The 25024-nt window shown below is 44.2% G+C and overlaps 1 protein-coding gene across 1 annotated transcript in view; it reads right to left on the reverse strand.

Moving 5' to 3' along the window:
• The window catches only part of SCCPDH (saccharopine dehydrogenase (putative)), a 406234-nt gene that overhangs the window by 7823 nt on the left and 373387 nt on the right, over positions 1-25024 (reverse strand). Inside the window, exons 2-8 of the mRNA XM_074990061.1 lie at positions 11728-11957; positions 10644-10756; positions 9616-9696; positions 5823-5952; positions 2828-2877; positions 2172-2302; positions 854-971 (exon numbers count right to left, since the gene is read on the reverse strand). Coding sequence (XP_074846162.1) covers positions 854-971; positions 2172-2302; positions 2828-2877; positions 5823-5952; positions 9616-9696; positions 10644-10756; positions 11728-11935 — 831 coding nt within the window. The 5' untranslated portion in view covers positions 11936-11957. The remainder of the gene's footprint in view (positions 1-853; positions 972-2171; positions 2303-2827; positions 2878-5822; positions 5953-9615; positions 9697-10643; positions 10757-11727; positions 11958-25024) is intronic.

A 25024-nucleotide genomic window follows, 5' to 3' on the forward strand; every position in this document is an offset into this window, starting at 1 on the left:
GAAGGGCTTTAAGAAAAAAGAAATACCGAGGACACCACTGCCTTCTGTGATTCCAGAGGCAAATCAGGCTCCAACAAAAGCCCTCCACTGTTAACTTCTTTGACTGAAACTCAGTAAGGGAAAAGACAATGTAATTAACAAGCCTAAATCTGTGGCCAATCTAATCTGAGATAGTAGATTCGCTATACCAGTTTCATAGAAAATTCTTCACAAGACAATGTTTACATATAACTGTGGAGATGTTACACTAGATTTAAACAGGTTTCTAACCAAGAACAATTCCACTGATTCTTCCTTTATGGATGCTGTAGTGGACAAAACTGTTTTGGCAGTCACCACAACCAAAGCACCAAACCACAAAAATCTATGCAGCAATCAGACACCCAACATTATCACAACCACCTTCCAGACATTTCAGTGACACAGGATATCCATGTACTAAGGTGACCTGTAAGATTGCCATAAGAGGAAGGTAGTCTGATGGGGTAACTGTGTTGTCTGTGGTGTCACAAAAAAAGGCAGTCCTGTAACACCATAAAGACTAACAAGTTTAGTCTTTACTGTTAATCTTTAGTGGTACGAGAGGAAGAGACTTCTAGGAGGGAATATACTAACCGTCAAAATCAAGCTGATTAAGTGTCTCAGCAGGTTCACTGCTATATGGCATCTACCCATTAGAAAACTCAAACCATCCAAGACCTGGTGATTAACAGAATAAGTCCCTTCTCTCAATAGGAGCATAAGTGAATTTTTCAGATCATTCTCATCCTTTAAGTAGACAAATCAAAATATTCCAGCTGAACAGATGTTCACAACAGAACACTGATTTTATAAAACATAAAAGCAAACTTACAGGTGTTTCTTGCAAATCTGTGTGCAAATACCGTTGAGTTCGTTTTATGACAGAAACATCTGATCCCATGAATGGAATGGAGTACTCTTTGAATTCTTTACTATAAAACAGTAGCCCTCTGAAAGCAAAAGAAACATTCATTAATACTTTCCCCTTCCCTCAGAGTAATGCCACCTGTATAGTTTTTCAAATCTGTGCAAGTTAGAAAACTGAGATTTGCAATTACAATTGTAAAAATTTGGACAAAAACAGAGCTTTTGAGCATTTTTGCCCCCATAGTATCCATTTCCTTTGGATGTAAATAATAAATAATCAAAAAGCCTAAGTCAGATTTATCACTACCACAAGCCAAAGTCAATGGCATTATCCAGGGATGAATATGACTTACCGCTTGCACAACATTTTCGCCTTCCATAGGAGCAAGAGCTTTTGAAATAAAAATCAGTGAACATAGCCCAGTAAGGTGCTCCTTAACAGTTTCTCTATAAAGCTTTCAGTACAGGTGATTTTACAAAATATCAAGCACTTTTGACACATTTGTACCTTAAGCCTTTATTTAAGTAAATTATTCCTTCGCACCTACAATTACACCAGGCAGGGAACATTCCTTCTTTTAGAAATGCAACAATTAAAATATATCATCTTATATATTATTTGTGTCCATCCCTCTGTCCAGGCAGGGTTCCACCATGCCGCCCCTCACTACTGTGCTAGCCCCACCCTTTCCCTGACCACTGCAGAGCCCAGCTCAGCCTCCCAACAGACCTGCCACTGCACCATGCCAACCCTATCTCATCGCCTGGCCAGCTCAGGGCCCGGCTCAATCCCCTGAGTGAGCCCCCAACCCACACCATACCAGCCCCTCCCCCAGCCAGCTCAGGACCTGGCCCACGGAGCCCCTCCCCCCAGTGAAGGCCCCCAACAGAGCCCCTCCTTGGTCAGTATCAGTACACCTGGCCCAGCCCAGCCGTCTCACGGTGTTCCTGCACACACCATGCAAGGCCCTCGTCCACCCAGCGAGAAGCTTGGTCCAGCCCCCCAACAGAGTCCCCTCCCGCCCGCACTGTGCCAGCCCCAACCCCTTCACCAGCCACTGCTGGGCCCAGCCCAGGCCCCAACGGAGTTCCACTCCAGGCTAGCGTGGGGCCCAGCCCATACACTTTGGATGTGTATTACAACAAGTTTCTGTCTAGAACTTTCTTCCACCCCAACTCTCACTTGTAAGTGGAGCTGCAACAGGGTCTCTAGTAACATAATTATAAAGCTCCAGGAGAAAGAGATTAAAACTTATGCTTTTGGTCTTACAAGTTTCTCTTACCGTCTTTTTAGTTTTGCACCAATGACTGGGAGAGGTTTGTATCCTATCTGCTTTCGAAGCTTCCTCAAATTGTCTTGATCTGCAAGGCCATGAACAGCTGACTTCCAGGTTCCATCATGGATACTGTAACCCTAGTTAAATACCATGAAAATGAACTACTCCAGTACCTAAAATCCTGACATAATGTTTAATCCAGAGTGGAGAAACTCTCTCTTATTATTACTTTTAACATTTTTCATCCTAAGTCTATATGCACTACAACTGCATTAACAGCCCAAGCAGCAGGCGTTGGGCACTACTGACAGCAGCTCAAGATGCTATGTTCTAACGTATTTTGTGTATGTTTCCTCCATCTGCTCTTTACAAATGACCCTTGCTATGATGTATGTTTTTATCATAAGACTGGTTATCAGTTACATCAAAGCCAATATATTATATTTTTCATTACCATCATAAAGGTCTGGCAACTAGCTTGTTCCGTGGCCTGAAACAGCTTCATGGCAATTTTGCAAAGCTGCTACAAAGATTATGACATTTTGATTACAGGTAAAAATTATTTATTTGGTTAGCTGCTGTCTCACAAGCTTTATAATCTTCATATTACGTACACTTGTGGCTAATAAGTATGTACATTTGGAAGATAATAAAAAACTAACCTCAGGTCCACATTTCACCTTCAGGAAACTTTCAACTGCAGTTAGGGTACCTTTTATGTGGGAAAAAGCATAAAAATAAAATGCAGTTCATAACATGCAGTCATAGAGCAGTGACCTAGGCCAGTGGTTTTCAACCAGTGTGCTGTGAAATTTCATCTATTTCCCCTTATCACAGCCCTCTGCAGAGCCATGGGGGAAGAAAATTGATGACCCCATGCCAACTGGGGCTGAAGTAGCAAGGCTGCCTGAGTCCCAGCTGGCATGAGGTTGCTCAATTTTCCCCCATGGTGGCTCTCTGCAAAGCCACAAGGGCAAATGTTGACCCCAGAGGAGCCAGTTCATGCTGGGAGGCAGTTAAATTCTGCTTCCAAACCCAAAGGGGCTGACCGAGAGCCTGCCCGCATTTGCTGATGTGGCAAGCTTTCTGCACACTGGAAGGCCCAAGTCTCGCACTAACCTGCTAAGTTGCTATTTACTCTACTTTGCATTTTGCTCTGATCTACTGAATTTCAATTATTTATCAGTTCAACTATTTAATAAAAATTATACTTTTAAAAATATCATTACAAATGTTAAATTCATAACATATAAAAGTGATACGCAGAGGCCTGAACTGAATGCTGAATGTGGAACAGATTTAGTACTATGAATAATATACATAGTTGAGCTGAGCAGATTTTGAAAACGTGTCTGTGCTTGCTGCTGAAGATGTTGTGTTCTGTGGTGGATTTGAAACTTGTTATGTTAATGTTTGAAACATTAATGCACTTGATACTTGTTTAGCTTGTTTCATGCACGACTATGTTGCAAACCTCTCTAGTAAGACCACAACCAAAGCAAACGTAAGTAAATGCGACATTTATGAGCAATCAATTCAGATGAAAAAAGTGGGTGTCCCATGGAATTGTTTGTCTCATTGAAGTGTGTAATGTTACTGAAAAGGTTGGGATCCACTGGCCTAGACAGTAGCTCACACACTGAGAGACACTTCTGGACAGACATTCAAAGGATTGACCTCATTAGCAGAAGAGGAAAATAAGACTCCAACAAAGAAGTATTTGACCTCTCAGAAAAATAACATAAGAGTATGAAGGCTATTTTATTCACAAGTATCACAGCAAAATGCTTTTATAAAAGAGTGAATGCCATTATCCTCACTGAACAGCTGCCATCCTTGTTTCATATGAAGGAAGGATAACATCAAGATCCAAGCCATTTTTCCCCTTTACTTCAACATTAAGCATTATGTAGGCTATTGGAACTCAGAGATGAAGTCACAAAATTTGGTAGCCCTCTTCAGTGTCACACTGTAATCAACTTGTTCCATTGCATTTACCTTTTTGTATATATACATTGAACCTTTCTAATCCAGCACACTCATCCAGCAATCCAGCATGATTTTAGTTGGCTGGATGACCACTTATCATAGGTATGGCCCAGTTCCCTGTGGTCTCATAGTTTGTTTACAGCTACCAGTTCTGTCTCTCAGTGTTCTGTGCTGTTATTTGGCTCCAATTTACCCCTAAATATCTTCTAAGATCCCAGTAAGCAGTGAAAGTATTGGTAATGCTGCTGGAAAATATTGAACTCTCATGGTCCACCAAATTCTCCCATTCAGAACCCATCAGATCCCAAGGGTGCCAACTAGAGATGTATTTTAAATTTTGCAAAATATGTTCAATTTGCTATAATGAATGGCAGAATAAGTTTCCTCTCCCACATCTTAGTTTACTTTCTACTATACCTTAAAACCAAAATACCATATTTTAAAATTTATAAAGAGCTCATGCACTTGATTGACTCTTACTAATATTATAAAGTATTCTTGTGAGCTGAATTGGCAATAACAGTGCTCTGTAAAAACATTCATCCCCCATTCCCACAGTTGCTGGTACAGCCCAAAGTAACTAGACCGTTACCAGTATGGTACCAAAAAGAGAAAAGGAGAAGAACAAAATGTCAAGAAAACCCCACACATATTTGTGCACTCGTTTTTCCTCCCTAATCAAATTGCTAAATACAGATTTATTTTTATTAAGGTGAATATAGTACTTAGATGTTAAGAAAAATCATTTTAACAATTATGACAGCAGATGTATGTGCGTATATTTGAGGTAATTACTGTAGGGTCACAATGTGGATATTTGTGTTGACATTTTAAAGGAAGATCACAATGAAAAGTATTCAATATGCTAAATGCAATTGTGCTGGACAGAGTCCATAACTGAGAGAGGAGTCAAGTTACAACTGAAATGAGTTTTAGTCTAGGTTCTATACACATTTGTCCTTAAAGACAAAAGAGTAACAACAGGATACTGACAGAAAGACAGCGTATATTACTGCTTCAGCATCTACTCCTCTCTCTCTAATAAGTAATAAATAAGACTATGATTATTACAGCCAGCAAATCCACAGTTATCTGCTTTATATCCATGTGTATCCACATCAGTGCAGCTAATTTTTGCAGATACAGATCTGATATACATCTTTTATCTAGAACCCTGCAAATATGCAGATATCTGCTTTATATATACAAGTATCCACATGTGTGACTGCGGATGCCAATATCCATGACTCGTTTTTTCTGGAAGCAAATAGCTCTCACAATTATTTCATGGAATCCCTGACTTCTGGAGACCTCCATGACATTCTTCTGCCCCAGTGTTGGAACTGTCAGCAGGCAACCCTGCAACTTTACAGCCACTGCTGAAGGATCCCAGCCACAGTAGGCGGTGGGAACGGGGTTAAGAAAACAGCAGGGCTCCCAGCCACTCTGGTGTTGGACACTCTTCTGTCCCCATTTTGTCAGCGACATCTTTAGTAAAAATAATGGAAACATCAGTTATTGATCATGATCTGTCGGTGATTTTTACTAAAAATATCTGTAACAAAATCTGAGCCTTAGCAATAAACACTGGACAAACAAATAAGGATGTAGGATTGTGACTCAACCTAACACAACTGTTAAGAAAAGGGTCATTCTTAGATAAGTCACCTTTCAAACTGTCTCTAGTGTATAAAACTCCCATGTCTGCTGGAATAGAGTCAAAGCCACAGCTTCCAACGACATAGATCCCCTTTTCTGCAGCTTTATCATTATATTTCAGATACATTCCTTCCAGAAACTGAAACATACAAAAATAGAAACATTTTAAGCAGAATAATCCTGAACTATGATTTAATCTGAGCTTCAAGAAAACATGCTAAATTAATTAACTCTAACTTTAACCAGAACACCAAAAATTCCCCTTTTCAGATTCATTTAGAAGAGAGCCTTCTGTCACCATGTGCAGATCAACAGATACTGTTGCTGGAAAATTCCCAGCTATGCACATGGCATGCATGTGCACCCGCACTGTGAATACATATAGAGGTCATCACTACAAACTGCAGCACACTTTATATTCCTATAAAAAAAAATAGTGGTAGAAGACTAATTTAATGGCTCTTCATTCATAAATATCCATACCATATAAATATTGCTTTATAAAACAAATCTCAACTGGTAGTAACAGTATTATCAGTAGACCTCAAACTTACCTGTTTTCATTATTTAATGTTTTTAATCGTGCTGTGTTCATGATAGCTTTGTGTAAAGTATATGACTCAAGATATACATCAATGACATTGAAAACAAAATTGCTGAACTGAAAAACCTCTCACAGAGTTTAAATCTACCGTTCCGGTGAAAGTTCTTTGCTCTTGTTCCTGCTACAGGTGTAGTGCTACATTTTGGCCATCCCTAAAGATGGTGACTAATGCTGCATAAATTATGCTTTCCTCATTTTCCTTTACATCAGGGTCTCAAATTCCCAGTGTGTGGGCCACCTCTGGCAGTAGCAGTTATGCAACCCAGCCAGGTAGTCCCAGCAGGCTGGAGACAAGGGGAAGGGCCATGTCTATTTCCTAAGCCCCTCCCACCACCATCCTGCCCTCTCCACCCCATGACAACCCATCCCAGCCCCAGGACACTGCTTCAGATATTCTCTATGGTGGGTCTCTCCAGTAACCCTCAAAGCTACATGCTAGGGAAACGGGTACTGGGAGGGCAGGTGACTCCAACCTTCCCAGACCTGGCATGTGGGAAGGCTAGCGGCACACAGCCCCTGCCTATGCGACCACCTCCCAAGGTATCCTAGGACATATTTTATCAGGCCCTGGTGACCTGAAGACACCTAGATTCTCAAGATATTTTTGTATTTGTTCTTTTCCTATTTTATCTTCTGATACCACCTCATTTTCACTGGCATTAAGTTAGATATCCAACAGCTACTAAAATATTTGATGAAAACAAACAACAAATTTTGCCTTTCTGCAATTTCCACATTTTCTGTTTCTGCTCCTCCTCCCTCCCCCTCCGAGTAATGGACCTACCCTGCCTTTGGTCTTCCTCTTCTAATGAATTTGTAGAATGTCCTTGTAACTCTTTATGGCTCTAGCTAGCTTAATCTTATTCTGTGCCTTGGCCCTTACAATTCCGTCCTTATGTATTTGTGTTTATATTCAGCAAGCCACTTGACTTAGTTTCCATTTTTCATGAGATTCTCTTTTGGAGTTTTGGACCACTGAAGATCCCCTAAGTAAGCCATGGTAGTCTCTTGCCATACTTCCTATATTTCGTAAGCAGTAGCATAGTTTGCTGCCAACTCTCTTGAATGGTTTCTCTCCTTAGACTTCCTACCCAAATCTATTTGCAATTAATGACATCCAATGGTGCTTCAAACAACCCCATCATTTTTAGCTTAATCCTGGACACTGAAATGGAGTCAGCTATTGTTCTCCTCCAGAAAAACATGCTCTTAAGGGGCCTTGCAACAAAAAGAAAATCAAATTTAAGTTATATGTTACAGCGAATACTACAGAAGCTTCCTGATCCCCAAATAAAAGACCTTACATTGCCTTTTTTGTCTAACTACAGAAGGCTAAAGTAAATGACTGGGACACCCTACAGGGGCATTTTGGTTTACGGGCATACTTAAGTGATATGAGCCCTGACGCACTCTCTTTCCAGTCTTGAGTGTAAAAATACTATTAAAACATACAATATCTTCCTCCAAGTGCTTTGGAACACTAAAATCCTCACTATTTTAATACACTGCTTGCTCTTCCTCACACCTGCTTCTTGATTTCAATGGATCCATGACAATTTAAACCAGCTGATGGAGCTGATCTTAGTATATGTTATGTTCGTTACTGATCAGCCAAAAAGAATAATTAACTACATTTTTTTCCCTGAAATTCTGTAATAGAGGTTTGGGAATCTAGGATATTCTTCTATCAGGTGCCACAAACTCACAACTCCTTTTTTGAAAAAAGGCAATGGAAATTTAGGGCACTTGAAAATAACAAGCCCGTAGTACGGAACAGAATACATTTTTGCTATATGTTCTTTATTTATCTAACTTAGGTGAAAGCACCTCCAATCAGCCATATTTGGCATTTATATATCATTTTCGTCAGCCTCATGTTCTGAAAAACTATATACATAGGCTATGTCTACACTAGCCAAAAACTTTGAAATGGCCATGCAAATGTCCATTTCGAAGTTTACTAATGAAGCGCTGAAATACATATTCAGCGCCTCATTAGCATGCGGGCGGCCGCAGCACTTCGAAATTGATGCGGCTCACTGCCACACGGCTCGTCCAGACGGGGCTCCTTTTCGACAGGACCCTGGCTACTTCGAAGTCCCCTTACTCCCATCTGCTCATAGGAATAAGGGGACTTTGAAGTTGCTGGGGTCCTTTCGAAAAGGAGCCCCGTCTGGACGAGCCACGTTGCGGTGAGCTGCATCAATTTCGAAGTGCCGCGGCCGCCCGCATGCTAATGAGGCGCTGAATATGTATTTCAGCGCTTCATTAATAAACTTCGAAATGGACATTTGCATGGCCATTTCAAAGTTTTTGGCTAGTGTAGACACAGCCATAGTGAGTGTCACTGAGATGCAGAAGCTGGAATCTTTTAAGCGCATATTACATTGCCCAATTGTGAAGGAAGGGAGCAAGCATTTTGCTCAAGATAATCAAAGCAAATCCCAACTGTTAAAAGAATATTCATGAAAAATTTAATGCACACACACAGCAGAAATTCATTGCATTTTAAGGTGTCTTCTAAAACAATTCCATGAGTCACCTTCAACTTCTGGTGACATAAGGTATTTCATATGTGTAGCACAGACAGCTAACCCATCCTACGTAAAAGTTACAGTCTATATCTAGGGAACCTACCAGCAGACGTGACATTCAAAATTATTAGAGATTTTCAAGACTGTCCAAATGACTTACGCTCAAGTGCCTAAAATCATTTCTGAAAGTCGAATTTATGCCGTCACTTGAGCACTGTTGAAAACTATACTCAGAATTATTAATCATTACTTCTATATCGCTATATGTATTCAAAGTATGTTATAAACAAACTAATCCTTACAACACTCCTGTGAAGTAGGAAATCAGGTATTTAGTATTCCTATTGTATGGTTTGGAAAATAATGCAAATGCTCCATGATCTCAAAAACCCCTGATAACATAATAGTCAAGGTGGGGAGTCACAACCCACAAGTCCCTGATTTTCAGTACCACACCATTTCTAATGGCTCCTGACTAAGAGTCAGAAAGGGATACTAAGAACACAATTAAATTCACAAGTTAGAGACAGAGAAATGATATTCCTGAACAGGAAAAAGTGAGAACTAAAGATGTGACCGAAATATATTCGATAAAACTGTCTTAGGTAAGATAGTCATCTGATGTTTTCCAACAGTAATCCATTCATTTGCTGATGTCACATACCTGAGGTTCTCCACTGATGTCAATGCAACTTGTGCCATTCTCAACACAAGCTTTCACCACAGGTTCTCCAAAAAATCTGTACTAAAAAAAAAAAAGGAAGCTGATTATCTTATTTGGCAAATTTGCAATAAGCACAAATATTTTCCATATACAGTTTTGATTAATGGAGTAAATTAACACAATAGGTTGAACATTACATTTGGTTGACATATTCTAATGAATGATAAAGGCAATTTAATCTACTTTAGCTTTAATGCAAAAACATTACTACAGTCTGAGATTTGTCATATGTTCTACTGCCCCACTCTACATGTCTACAGCACTTATCTCCCAAACCCTTGCCCTTTGATTTATTGTGAATGAGTTGGCAGATGGAATTCTGCAACTGAAAATTTAAAGGGATAACAACAACTAAGAATCAGACAACTACAGTAGGAAACATTTTTCAGACAGTACTAATGTTGCAGATGGCTACAATTAAAGAATTAAAGAAAACTGTTTTCTGTTTTAACAACACTTCAGGCATCCATTGAATTTGAACGTTTCCACAGTGTAATCAATTTTCCCTGTTGTTTGTGTAGCTCTCACACAGCTACAGAAAAGAGAAAAAGTCTTAACTGAACAATGTATTTAAATCCACAAAAACTGGATGAGAAATCTGAAACAGATGTAGTAACTGAAACAACTTGAAGTGGATGTGGGTTTTTTTTTGTTTTTGTTTTTTAAAGCTAAGCTATTAAGATTCAAAGAGATGGTATCCCTTCAAATTCCCCCAAAGAATCAGTTCAAGGATTTTAGGTCTGCATAGGGCAAGAAGCTATTCCAAAGTTATTGACACAAGTAGCAGCACAATCTCATTAATATTTATTTCTTCCAGCAACTATATTTAATGTTTAGAATTTCACAGCTCACTTTAAAAGACAGCATACTCACTGTGTGCCATGGAAACCAGTGCCTTTTGTCTGTAACAGCATGTGAATTGCTTGTTTGTCTATTTAGTTTCTGATATGTAGAATACTGATACTTACTGGGCCTACACAGTTGAGAACAACAGCGGCCTGTTTAGCCATATCAGAAAGGGAGGATGGGTCACTGACATCACAAATAATTATGCCAACTCCTGACTTTAGCTCTGGTTTTCCTGAGAATTGAAAGGGTAAGTGTTACAAGAGGAGCCTGGTACTAGCAGGTTACAACCCTCAGCAAATTTCTTAGCTCTTTTCCTTTAGCTGCAGTCTTATCTATGGTAAAGATAGAAACAAGAATAGGAAGGAAAGAGGATGCTTCTTCAGCACATTAACAAACTAGGATGTCCCCTTCCATTTTGTGGAAGAGAGGACGATTAAGCCCCAGCGGTAACAAATGTAAACCACAGCAACACCTTGCTCAAACCTCAGGATAGCTGCAAAGGATCTCAGCCTGAAAAACTGGGACAGTACACTGCAACTGTTACTACAAAAAATAATAATTTATCATCAAAATTACTGCCAAAGGCCCCAAAGACAGATGACAGGGCACCCCATCAAAGCCGTCCAAATCTCACTGGCTGCTTAGCAGTCTGTGGGACCCAGACCCCACCCAGAGGCTTGAAGGGAAGACTCTCTCTCTCTCTCTCTCTCTCTCTCTCACACACACACACACACACACACTTGTGTGCTGCTCCACCCTCCTGTAAGGACCTTAGGGTTTAAAAAAAATAGCGCTTAAGGCCCACATGGGACACGGTTATCTGCATGGCGGAAGGGGTGAGGGGCTACGGAAGAGATGGCCGCACTACCATTCCTGTGGGGAAGTGCAGCTATTCTCACTGGGTGGGGGGGGGCAGAACCATGGAAGGGGGCAGTGGGGTCCAGCAGGACCATGGAGGGGCATTGCAAGACCCGTGGGAGGGACCAAACGTGGCCAGAAGGGGGCACTGCAGCCCACCCGAGTGGGGGGGGTTCGGGGGGAGGGGCAGGGCCATGGGACGAGGGCGATGCTAAAACCACAGAGGGACGAGGAGCTGGGCTGGGGGAGGGCGGGAACCGGCCGGGGGGCGCTGCTAACACAGCGGAGACAGGAGGGGCCGGTCGCGGGGCGCTGCTGCCCCCACTCAGGAGCCGCCGCCCTTACCCAGCCTCTCAGCCGCCCTGTCCAGCGCCCCCTGCAGCTTGTCGCGGCTCCTGCCGGCCACGGCCCAGCGCAGCGAGCCACGCGCGTCGTCTCCAGCCGCCACCCGCGCCACCTCCTCCGCCACGAACTGGCCCGTGAAGCCCGAAGCCCCGAACACCACCAGCTCGTAAGGCCTCCCGGCCGCCGCCGCCCCGCCGCGAGTCGCCATGGAAACACAAGGCGCGCGAGCTGTCCCCGGACTAAGGGTAGCGGAGTCAGACCCAGACGCCAGCCCTCGGGCGTCACGTGACCTGCGCCTGCCTTCCGCTCCTCCCCCAGTTCGTTCTCCTGCCCTGCCTGCGGGGGGTAGGGGGTACGGCCGGGGAGAGCCGATAGAGGTGCGGCACGTCCGCCCCGCCCGGAGCACCCCAAATGGGTGCAGAGCCGCTAGCACGCAGCGGGGTGCTCACAGCTCTCTATCCCCGCTACGGGGTGGCTCCCTGGCTGCTCTTTATGTTTGGGGCGTATGAAGGCCATGGCCATGCTGTGCACTCACTGGCTCTGTTAACACTGCTGTAGAGCTTTTCTTCCACTGCTTCCCCTTTTAATCTTTCCTAATCATCCCTTCAGCTGCTTTAATCGTCCATTTATACAAATTATGATGCCAGGTTTAATTAACTCCCATAACTAATCCTCATGAGTCAAGTAACACTTTTAGTTAGAAGAACTTATCTGATGAAGCGGGTCTTTGCCCACGGAAGCTTATACTCCAAAATATGTTAGTCTGTAAGATGTTTTCCTCCCTAGAGAAATCCCCCTCTTTTCTCTGTTGCTTTGTTTTTTAACAAAGGCGAGATGCAGCCACGATTCGGTTTTAGGTTTGAATTTTTCCCCTAGTTTCCATTGGCTCTTTGCCACTTTCCCCCAAACAATGTCCCTCAGAGGCAGGTTACCTTAACTCTTTCCTAGCTCTCCAGGTAAGTCTAGATACAAATCAGTGGGTTTGCAGTAGAGTGTGGTACCAATCAGGCCATCCTTGATTTGTACTGTAGTGTCCAGGAAATGTCACTCTTGCATGGAGTGGTCAAGGCATAAGTTGATGGTGGGGTGCAGATTGCTAAAGTCTCTGTGGAATTCTTCTAGAGTCTCTATACTATGGGTCCAAATCATAAAGATTTCATCGATGTATCGTAAGTAAAGGAGGGGTAATAGGGGATGAGAGCTGAGGAATCATTGTTCCAGGTCAGCCATAAATACATCAGCATATTGTGGGGCCATGCCAGTGCCCGTAGCAGTTCCACTAATCTGGAGGTATAAGTTGTCCCCAAATTGGAAATAACTGTGGGTGAGAACAAAGTTACAGAGGTCAGACACCAGTTTGGCTGTGGTGACATCAGGGATGGTATTCCTGATTGCTTGTAATCTGTCTTTGTGTGGAATATCAGTGTACAGAGCCTCTACATCCATTGTGGCAAGGATGGTGTTGTCAGGAACTTTTCCAATGTTTTGTAATTTCCTCAAGGAGTCAGTGGTATCTCGGAGATAGCTGGGAGTGTTGGTGGCTTAGGGTTTGAGGAGGGAGTCCACAGAACTGGATAGTCCGGTGGTGAGGGTGCCAATACCTGAAATAATAGGGCATCCGGGGTTTCCAGGTTTGTGGATTTTGGGAAGTAAATAGAATAATCCAGGTAAGTCTAGGGTTTTCTTTGCAGCTCCCATTCATAACACATAGAAACTGGTATAGAGCATCTGTTCTAGAATCCTGCTTCTGGGAAGCACCAAGATTCCATTCTTGCTCACATTCAAGTCAATGGACATCTCCTCAGTGTACTAAAATGGAGGCCGGGCTAGGTCTCTTACATAACCTGATGTTTCAGAAAAAGAGTATGAAGGTAGCAAGTGTGTTTATATATATTACAATGCATCCAGACGACTGAGTAATTCCGACTCTTTCCCAACAATTATCTTATACCCTGAAGCTTAAGAAGTGATTAACTATCTTACTTTGCATTGTTAACATTAATATGCACTGAAGGGAATATGGAAAATAATCAAGAATAGCTAGAAGTGTTGCTTGAGTAACAGTGAATAGTTTCTCCTCCCTAACACCTACACATTTAATTAAAGGTATCTGTCCTCAAATGTGAAAGAACTGACCAAACTGTGTGTTGAGGTAAGCTGTTTAAAAATATAAGTCAAGAAAAATAACCAAAAACAAAAACCCCACCAACCACTCAAACCACAAATGGAAGCAAAACACAAGGACTTTACCCTGAGTCAGGTTCTTGGTTACAGGTAAGAACAAAAGAAACAAATAACCATCTCAGACATAATTTCCAGTGAAAACAATAAACCTTACGCGGCTATCTAAACTTTTCCCTTCTCACACGTTCTGATGATCCTCAGATTCAATTAATTAAATGGGTAGGTGTTAGGAAGGAGAAACTACTCAATTGCTAGGAGTAACTTTGAAGTAATTAGGGTATTGTAGTGTTTCACAGACCCGTCCAGTTTGTGCACACTTCAGCTAATATGCACCAGACTATAATGTATGCTTCCTGAAGCATAATTGCTCATGTTGTTTGCCTAAATGTTTCATGAACTCCAGTTACAACTGTTACCTTATTTTACACTAGTGAGACCCCCCCAGGATTATATTCACATATATTTTGTTAAATGCCACTATTGGATTAAAGAAAAAAAGGGAACTAGCTTTCAAGCACACACCCACACACACCCATGCCCTCCTGCACTCATGCCCTTAACACAGATGAACTCATGCAAGTGAAGAGTTGCACAGGAACAGTGGAAGAAGCCAAGGCACAGTGGATACAGTGTGTCTGGCTACAGTCATAAATCCAGGGCAGTGAGCTGATTGTATGACCACCTTGTCAGCTTGCTCTCTGTCAGCTTGAGTACTCAGGAGTAGAGCCATCCACACTGGGAAGAGGAGAAGAGGCTCAGGCTCAAGGCTTTGGGCCTCTTCCTGCCTCTCCTCCCTATCCCCATCAGAGATTCACTCCTGCACTATGTCGATGGCAAGAAGAGAAAGGAAAAAAGGGAGCTTGCATTCATCTTTTACTTGTTTCAATTCAATAGCAATTGTCCTGTCCCACTGACCCAGGATGCTGTATGACCATGAGTCATCACCACTGTCCCAGGACTGTGTATAACCATGAGTCATCACCTAACAGCAGATGAGACTTTGATCTTCTCTTCATCTTATCTTTCTTTTCCTTGGGTAATTTCTTTTTCAAAGCTCAGCTCCTATTATTCTCTGGCCATTTTAAGTGCTTCTGGCGCATGTCAAGGACAAGGCAAAAGTCCAGTGTAAAACAAGGACTCTGAGCCTATGTCTATACTGCTGTGACCTGCTCAGGTTTGATCTTCTGGAGTTTTGTTTTGCACATTCACAAAACAGCGCTTTCTGGAGTCAAAGTCAACCTTGGAACTCCTCACCAGTGGTGAGGATTAAGAAAGGTCAACAGGAGCAATGATCCCATTGACTTTCTTCCACACAGAAAGCCATTGAAGTCAACTACTGTAGCCAGACAGAACCCCTCCACCTTTTTCTCTACTCCATCTCGTCTCTCCTGGGTGCTTCAGAGAACCAAAAGGTTAAAAGAAACAGCTCAGCCCTGGAATGCCCGAGACCACAGATGTGCTTATCTCAGGCACAGTCTTTTTGATGCCCCGGAGCAGAGACAATGGGCTAATAAACACCCGGGCCTCGGACTGCCCTTGGCTAAGTATGATCAGTTGATTCGCCTTCACAAACGGAGGAAAAATTTCCATCCCATAAAGAAAGAATGCCGTAAAATTATCTGCACTCCACACGTGTGAAGCAGCCTTGTGAGAACTAGTGTCTCGAGACGAGTTAATTCAATTGGCACCCTTTTAGATAAGGAAGAAGCATACGTGACCCAATGGGTATAAAGTAAGGGCCCAGCAGCCCATCTAACTGAGCTCCAATTACCTTTACCTGCTGGCCAGGAGGGTCTTTGCCTTCTGAGGTCCTAGGGGACACCCGTTTCCTCGTCATTATTGATTCTTCCAGAGAGATTGAGTGAAATCGCTGGCCACGCCACGTTGGTAATGCAGGGGTGAGAATAAGACCTGTTAAGTGTATTGCTTTCCTTTTGTTTTCTTTGTGCACATTCAATAAGAGATCTATGAATAGTTACGTGCTAGCTATTGGCAACTAAAGAACAAAGTGTAAACCTTGTAATCTTTGTAACAAAGTATAAATCTTGTAAGCTTGCAACAAAGTATATGTCTTGTAATCTTGTAACCATAAGAGTTAAGTCTCCTTAGTCAATAAATAAGTAACTGGTTAAGCTGTAACCTGACTCTCCCTGTTACTGTGCAAGCCAAACACAAAACAAAGAACCCAGCTGCTTTTCAGCTGCAATTAGCCTGGTCATTGGTAAGAGAGTGCTGAGAGCTGAGCACTGAGTCTTTCTGCCTCCACGGAGCAGACTTTCTGGGGCACCCATCAGCCACCCTGGCTGCCCGCTGCGAAGGAACTTTCTCGTCCTTGCAGCTAAAGATTCGGGTGTGGGAAGCTCTGAGTGCAACCATTGGGGCACCCATCAGCCTGTCCTGGCTGCCCGCTGCAAAGGGACTTTTCCTGTCCTAACAGTTAAAGACTTGGGTGTTAGGACCTTGGGGCATCCATCAGCCTGCCCAGGCTGCCCGCTGCGAAGGGACTGTCTGTCCTAGCAGTTAAAGACTTGGATGAAAATAAGAGCATAGGTGGTATCAGCCGACCATCGGCTAACAGAAATTGGCATCGTCGTTTGCAGGATTTGTGGTATCAGTTTATAATACAGTAACATGAAGCCAGTCATGATAAGCACTGATTTCAGTAAGCAAAGAGTTTTGCCCAGGAGGGTTGGGGTGACCCTAAGTGGGATAAGGAAATGTTAGAAGAGAACTGGCGTAATATAGAGAAACTGTGGTCACAGTTCTGTACATGGAGGAAGCCATGTAGGTTGAAGAAAGGGAAAGGGAAAGGAGCCTGTATCTGGCTATTAAAGAGTGCACTACAGGCAGTATGTATGAGTTATTGGGAGATGGAAGTGGAGCTGGAAGAAGTACAGAGGGGGAGAGATGAGTTGCAGTGGCGGTGCCAGAATTTAGACACCCGGGTATGCATGCTGAGCAAGGGTGTGTGCCGACTAGAGCAGCGACTTGTGCCACTGATAAAGAAGGAAGGAGCAGAGCGGAGAGCAAGGTTAGAGAACAAACCTAGGAGCATTAATAGAGCCAAGGTAGAATCTGCTCTCTGGCTAGACATGGAGGAGTGGGATGAGGACATTTGGGATTCCTCAGAGATTGAGTGTTCCACCAACCTCTCCCATGAGATAGAGAATGCCCCCATCCATATGAGACCTGTTGTTACCCACCAAAAGGATCTCACCCCCGAGGAGGAGGAGGAAGTGGACGATGCAGGCGATAGCAAGAAGGGGACTTGGCAGCCCACCCAAGTTACTACTCAGAGCTATGAGCCAGCCGAACTGAGAAAGATTCAGGAGGAGTTTGCTAAGAAGCCTGGGGAAGGAGTAATAGAATAGTTAGTCCGGATATGGGACGTGGGAGCTGGCCATATGCAACTGTCCTCCCAAGAATGTGGAAGGGTTAATATGGGAGCAGGAGTATTCTTCACCCCCAAAGATAAAGAAGGTCTGAAGTCTATTTGGACCTTTGTATGCAGGTGGGCACGGGGAATTCACCGCGCTGATAGGGGTGAGCTCTCTAACACCCTGTGAACCAATGGGGATGACCTTAAAAGAGCCCTAGAAACCGTCTCCATAGTTTGTCTGATTCAAGAGAGGAGAGGAGGAAATAAGCCCATGGGAGCTGACAGTCGTATCAGACTGTCTACGACCAATAATTAAGGGAGCTCCTGGATTCTATAAAGCTATAGAATTAGCCATGAGAAATGGGTTTCAAGAAAATGAGACCACTTATCAGAAGCTATTTGGGGATATGCTGCCAGACCTCCAAGAATGTAGGGAGGATGAGGTACCCCAAACTAAAGCTAAGGTACGGAGCCTGACAGGAGACTCTAGGGGTAAGCAAGGAGGCTTTGAGCCTAAACGGGAGATAACACCTGAGGGAAGGGAACTAAGGACTAAATTGTGGAAACTGCCTAGATCTCGGGTACACCAGGGATCTGCTGCATGAGTTGCCAACTGGGAAGTTAAAAATCCTGGTGGCCTCGAAAGGTATTGAGCAGGGGAAGGCAGCAGTAACGCCTAGTGCTCCTCCCAGCTCAGACACCCCTTCCTCACCACTGCGGCAGCAATTACATGAGCTGCTGCCCATAGTTGAAATTGACCAGCGAAACTGAATGGTGGGGGTCAAACCTCTCTCTGCATAAATGAACTTAAACCAGCAGAGGAGGGACATGCCAGCAATGACCCCCGGATTTTAGTAACAGTTAATGATAAAACCACTGTGTCTTTTTTAGTAGACACGGGAGCCCAACTGTCCATGATTAAAAAAGAAAACTTTCTTGGTCCTCCACCTTCTGGTCAGAGAAATGTGCTTGTCACAGGGGTAAATGGCACCATTGTGTCCTATCCCCTAGTTAAAGTGAAATTGGATATCCCTTTGAATCCCCACCGACAGACCCGGAAACATGAAGTAAACCTTGGGAATGCTAATATACTTGGCATGGACATTCTGGGGGGCAAGGAGGGAATCATTAATGGGGAAAGGTGGGCATTTGGAGCTGGCTGTAAACCTAATGCAACAGTTCTAGATGAGGGAAAAGCTCACTTCTGCAGTGTCAATTTACTAGCCCAAGCTGCTCCCCTCCCACCATCAGCTGTGACTCATGTAAAACAGTACAATGTTCCAGCTGAAGCTGTGGCTCCTGTAACAGAATTAATCAAAAACCTGGAGAAACAGGGAATATTAATTCGGACACACTCCCCGTATAATTCATCAGTGTGGCCAGTAAAGAAGCCTAATGGCAAATGGAGGCTCACTGTGGACTATTGGAAACTGAACGGGAACACTGGACCTCTAACCGCAGCAGTTCCCAGCATAGTGGACATTGTGACTAACATACAGACCTGGAATAAACAGTGGCTAGTGGTACTGGACATGAAGGATATGTTTTTCATGGTCTCCCTACAGCCCTCAGATCAGGACAGATTTGCTCTTACTTGGAAAGGTGTACAATATACTTTTACTAGAATGCCACAAGGATTCGAGCATTCACCCGCTATATGCCACGGTGCATTATCAAAAACCCTAGATGGTTTAACCATGCCATCCAGTGTACAAATCCTACAGTATATAGACGACATATTGACAGGTGGGGATTCGTGTGAGGAAGTGCAGGAAGCTATGGACAGGGTAAAGGCAGCATTAGAAAATCTTGGATTAGATTTACCCCCAGACAATTGTCAAGGTCCTTCTCATGAGGTCAGATTCCTAGGCACAGTCTGGATGGGAGGGCGAAGGTCGGTGCCTGACGAAACTGTACAGGAACTCAGCCAGGCACCATCACCCGAGGACAAAGCCCAATTGAGACAAATTTTAGGTACGTTGGGGTTTTGGAGAAAGCATGTGCCCAGCTTTGCTGTAATTGCCCGGCCACTGTATAACTTGTTAAAGAAACGTGCCACCTGGGAATGGACCCCCGCACATGAGGAAGCATTAAGGCAGCTGATAAGTGAGATACATACTTATCAAGCCCTGGGTCCAATCCACCCCAATGCTCCATTCCACTTGTACCTTACTGTAGGAACCACAGGAATGTCTTATGCCCTATGGCAAGAGAGTGACACTGCACGCCAATGCACCATTCAATTTGGTTCAAAGTCATGGCAGGGGTCACAGGCAAATAATACCCCATATGAGAAAGTGCTCCTGGCAGCCTACCCGGCTTTAAGAGAAACTGAGGAGCTAACCCAAACTCGGAATATAACTATTCACACTCCTCTCCCAATTATTAAACTCCTATTGGAAGGGAAGGAGCTGCCGCCAGGTGTAGCACAGAAAATGACAACCCAGAGATGGGCACTGTACGTACACCACAGGGTAGGTGGTGCAGACACTGCACAAAACCCCACCATGATTAAAGAATCTCTATGGAAGGTGGGCATGCCTGCTGAATACCACCTACCCCCACAACTGTCTCCTATTCAAGACGCAGCTCCATTTGACCCCTCTCACCCTGAGGGAGTATGATTCACAAATGGCAGTGTTAAACTAGTTAAGGGAAAGTGGAAGGGAAAAGCTGCAGCAGTGCCAGCAGGTAACTCTGCAACACCCCTGACTACTGTAATCAAAGGGTCATCTCAAGTTGCAGAGCTAGCAGCAACCAAGCTGGCTTGTGAGGCAGGCACCAAAGCTATTTACACTGCTTCATATGCTGTATAGGCAGGCGTCACCCAGTGGATAACTAATTGGAAAAATAACAACTGGGAAATAGGAGGAAAGCCCGTATGGGGACTGGAGTATTTTAAGTGGATCTACCACCATGCAACCCAGCAACCCCTAAACATAGGACATGTGTCAGCCCACCAAAAGAATAACACCCTGGCTGCACAGCTAAATAACCTGGCTGATGCAGCAGCCCAGATCGCTGCCACCCAGGTAGACTGGGAACGTTTATACATTTGGCTACATGAGACTCTGGGTCACACAGGGAGCGATGAGCTCATACGGCAAGCCAATACCGGGGGCGGGGGGGGGCCTATTACCCACCAACAAGCCAGAGACCTGGTACAAGCCTGTGCCCTCTGTGCTGTAACCAGAAAGCACATAACTGAAGGACAACGATTTGCCAGACTAAGAGACGGGAAAACACTGTGGGCAACCTGGCAAGTCGATTGAGTTGGTCCATTACCCACCACTAGGCAAAGGTGGAAATATATCCTACCTGGGGTAGACGTCATTTCAGGAACTGGTTTTGCTTACCCAACTCGATTGGCAACAGCACTGCCAACCATTATGGGACTAAATCGCCTCACAGCAATCGTCCCAACACTCCGAGAAATCCAGTCAGACAATGGCTCACACTTTAAGAATAAGCTGATGCAGGAGTGGGCCCTCCAAAACAGAGTTCAATGGGTCTTTCACCTCCCATACCGACCCCAATCCAACGGCATAATTGAGCGATGGAATGGGCTATTAAAGCATCACTTAAAGCCCACAGATGGTACATGGGAGAGCAGACTGGACACTATAGTACAACAACTGAACAATCGTCAAACCCCTACGGCTAGCCCAATCAGTAAGGGATTCTTCCCTACAGGAAAAGCCTCTCTGGCTCAAACTGCATTGCTCAAGTATTCCAAGTATGCGCCTGGGGATGCTGTTGTAGTCAAACACCCTAGCCTGCGTACACAAACGTGTGTCCTCCAATCTTACAGAGGAAAAGGTGTATGGACCACCTCAAACTCTGGACAAGTGCCAATAACAATCACTGAGGCTTGGATTGTATCCAAGACCAGCTGACTTTGCGCTTTCTTCCAGGGAACAAAAGGCAATTCCTACCTCAAGCTCGATATACCTTAAAGACTCTTATCTTATCTGTGTAGCTGATCTCAGCCTGGATAACAGCATGGCACTTAAACTTGCTATGGTGCTACTGGTGATTACAGCAGTCTCCGCCGTACCCAAGCATCCCCTTAAGAACACTATCCAGACCATTGCCTCTGCTGCTGGTGTCACGAACTGTTGGATGTGTACCCTGTTAAACTCCTCCACAGGACTGGGAGTCGAGTTTGTCCCCTTAAACCTGAATGACTGGTGGAACAAGAGCGACATCTTCAGATGGGGACCAGCCTGGTTTGATGACAGTGACCTCTACTACCACGACCTTCGAAATTACTCTGGGGGGAGGTCAAGGGGGTGGCATGAACACTGGCAACCTATGGTCTGGGGCCAACCATTAGAGTATGTAACTGGAACCTCTAAAGAAATGTGTCCTATTTGTTTTGAAAATGGTAATGGTACTGGACCCCACCTAGGGTGGCTGGAGAACCAGCAATGCACTCACATTTTAGCTTTTAACGACAAACTGGGAACCTGGGATGTCTACCCAAATCCAGGGAGTACAGCCCATCAGGGGCACTTAACCTGTTGGGGATTTCTTGTTAATGTCTCCCTTAGAGGCATATCTGTATATAGTAATGTTATCATTGCTCACCTGAGCTTCAGCCAGTACCCCGAGGGGAAAACCTGGTATAATATTTCTTTGTATATAATCCCCACTACTGGACAAATCTACAGCCCCACACTGGTAACTAGTAATACCTTGCTTCCAAACCAGTGTGCTAAAACGGATCTTTTTCCAGTGTACCAGGTCCTACTGCTTGCTTTATATTGCACAGCCACTAACACCAGTTATAGTGTTACCCACCATACCCCAAAGCAAGAACCCACGGCACAAGGGTGGTATAAGGGACCCTATTCTCCCATCCTAAGGAAGGAACCAGGACTATTTTTCATCTGTGGAAGGAAAGCATATAAGTATCTCCCAGTAAAGTGGATCGGACAGTGCTCACTAGGGCATGCTGCCCCCAGGGGACTTACTGTGCACTCCCACATTACGGCTCCAGGTGTCACTAACCTTGGAAGCTTCCTGCATCGATCACCAAGAAGAGTTTCCACAAACCCCCTTATAGAATACCCTACAGGTTTTCACCAGTTTACCCGTGCATTCCTGCCCTGGCTTGGAGTAGCTGAGCTCGAGAAAGCTATAGTGAATGTATCTGGGCAGGTAGAGGAAGTGCTAAACTGCAATGCAGATGCCCTAGGCTTACTCAATGAGCAAATTCAATCAGTGGCTCGTTTTGCCCTGCAAAACAGAATAGCCTTAGATGCAGTCTTAGCCCAACAGGGAGGGGTATGTGCGGTAATTAACCAATCTTGCTGCTTTTATGTAAACAACTCAGGGAAAATTGAACAAGATGTCATTGCGTTAAAAGGTGCAATTCAGGTTTTGCATGCCGTCACTGAGGACGGAGTAGCTTCATGACTAGATTTGCTAGCCCAACATTTGGGATTTTCATTAACTCCTTTCCTTCATTCTATCATAACCACTTTGTTAACCATTTTAATCGTTGTGATTGCTTGTTGTGTTATTCTGTGTATTGTTAAACATTTAGTTAATGTAGCTGTATCCTCTGCACACATTCGATATATGGCATTGGAAAGTGATCCTAATCAATCCCTTGATTGTAAGTCACCTAATGAGGCCATCCCTATGGGCCGATTTTAGTTTCCTCCAAGGAGGGCAAGAGGTGCTGGCATCACCACCACCTTGAGGTCTAGGACATAGTGAGGCGAATCAAGGGGGCAGAATGTAGCCAGACAGAACCCCCCACTTTTTCTCTACTCCATCTTGTCTCTCCTGGGTGCTTCAGAGCACCAAAGGGTTAAAAGAAACAGCTCAGCCCTGGAAAGCCCGAGAGCACAGATGTGCTTATCTCAGGCACAGTCTTTTTGATTCTCCGGAGCAGAGACAATGGGCTAATAAACAGCCGGGCCTCAGACTGCCCTTGGCTAAGTTCCATTAGTTGATTTGCCCTCACAAACGTCCCAGATGGAGAAAAAATCTCCAGCCCATAAAGAAAGAATGCCCTAAAATTATCTCCACCCCACACGTGTGAAGCAGCCTTCTGAGAACTAGTGTCTTGAGATGAGTTAATTCAGTTGGCACCCTTTTAGATAAGGAAGAAGTGTACATGACCGAATGGGTATAAAGTAAGGGTCTGGCAGCCCCTCTAACTTAGCTCCAATTACCTCTACCTGCCAGCCAGGAGGGTCTTTGCCTCCTGAGGTCCTAGGGGTCGCCCTTTTCCTCGTCATTATTGCTTCTTCCCGAGGGATTGAGTGAAAATTTTGGCCACACCATGTTGGTAATGCAGGGGTGAGAATAAGACCTGTTAAGTGTATTGCTTTCCTTTTGTTTTCTTTGTGCACATTCAATAAGAGATCTATGAATTGTTACATGCTAGCTATTGGCAACTAAAAAAGGAAGTGTAAACCTTGTAATCTTTGTAACAAAGTATAAAATCTTGTGAGCTTGCAACAAAGTATATGTCTTGTAATCTTGTAACCATAAGAGTTAAGTCTCCTTAGTCAATAAATAAGTAACTGGTTGAGCTGTAACCTGACTCTCCCTGTTACTGTGCAAGCCAAACACAAAACAAAGAACCCAGCTGCTTTTCAGCTGCAATTAGCCTGGTCATTGGTAAGAGAGTGCTGAGAGCTGAGCACTGAGTCTTGCTGCCTCCACAGAGCAGACTCTCTGGGGCACCCATCAGCCACCCTGGCTGCCCTCTGCGAAGGGACTTTCTTGTCCTAGCAGCTAAAGACTTGGGTGTGGGAAGCTCTCAGTGCAACCGTTGGGGCATCTGTCAGCCTGTCCTGGCTGCCTGCTGCGAAGGGACTTTTCCTGTCCTAGCAGTTAAAGACTCGGGTGTTAGGACCTTGAGGCAGCCGTCAGCATGCCTGGGCTGCCCGCTGCAAAGGGACTGTCTGTCCTAGCAGTTAAAGACTCGGATAAAAATAAGAGCATAGGTGGTATCTCACCCGACCATCGGCTAACAACTACTGACTGAAAAGTCAATTTTAGCTATGCAACTGGCATAGCTAAAATCACGTATCCATGGTCAACTGCTATGTCTAGTGTAGGCATAGCCCGAAGAACCAGTGGTGGACTGAGAAGGCATGAGAACACCAGCATCTCGCAGACATCGACAATACAAGAGGTTTCTTCAATGCTACTGAAGCTGGATATGGACCGAGAAACCATGGAATCAATCCCCTGAGATCAAAGGATGGTACTTAACTCTTCAAGGACAATGAAGCCATTGCTTCTCACTGGAGGGAGCACTATAATGACCTCTTGAACTGCCTGTCCACCATGGTCATAGAATCCGTTGACCAAATCCCTCAGCAACCTCCTAGGAATGATCTTGCAACACTTCCTACCCTGAGTGAGGTCCGAGCTATCATCAAAGCAATGAAGTGCAACAAGGCAACAGGACTAAATGGAATCACCACTAAAGTCTTCAAAGAATGCGGGCCAGAGCTCCACAAACAACTCCACCTCCTGATTCTCAAGATCTGGGATAGGGAGCAGATGCTGCGAGAGTTCAGAGACACACTGACCATCAATCTCTTCAAGAAGGGCAACAAGTTGTACTGTGGAAACTATCATGGCATCTCCCTCCTGGCAATGGCAGGAAAAACCTTAGCTCAAATTCTTACAAACCAATTCTTGCCACTTTCAGAAGAAATTCTCCCAGAATCCTACTGTAACTTCTAACCACCCTGAGGAATA

This window comes from Carettochelys insculpta, chromosome 3, assembly GCF_033958435.1.
Source record: "Carettochelys insculpta isolate YL-2023 chromosome 3, ASM3395843v1, whole genome shotgun sequence".
NCBI lineage: Eukaryota > Metazoa > Chordata > Testudines > Carettochelyidae > Carettochelys > Carettochelys insculpta.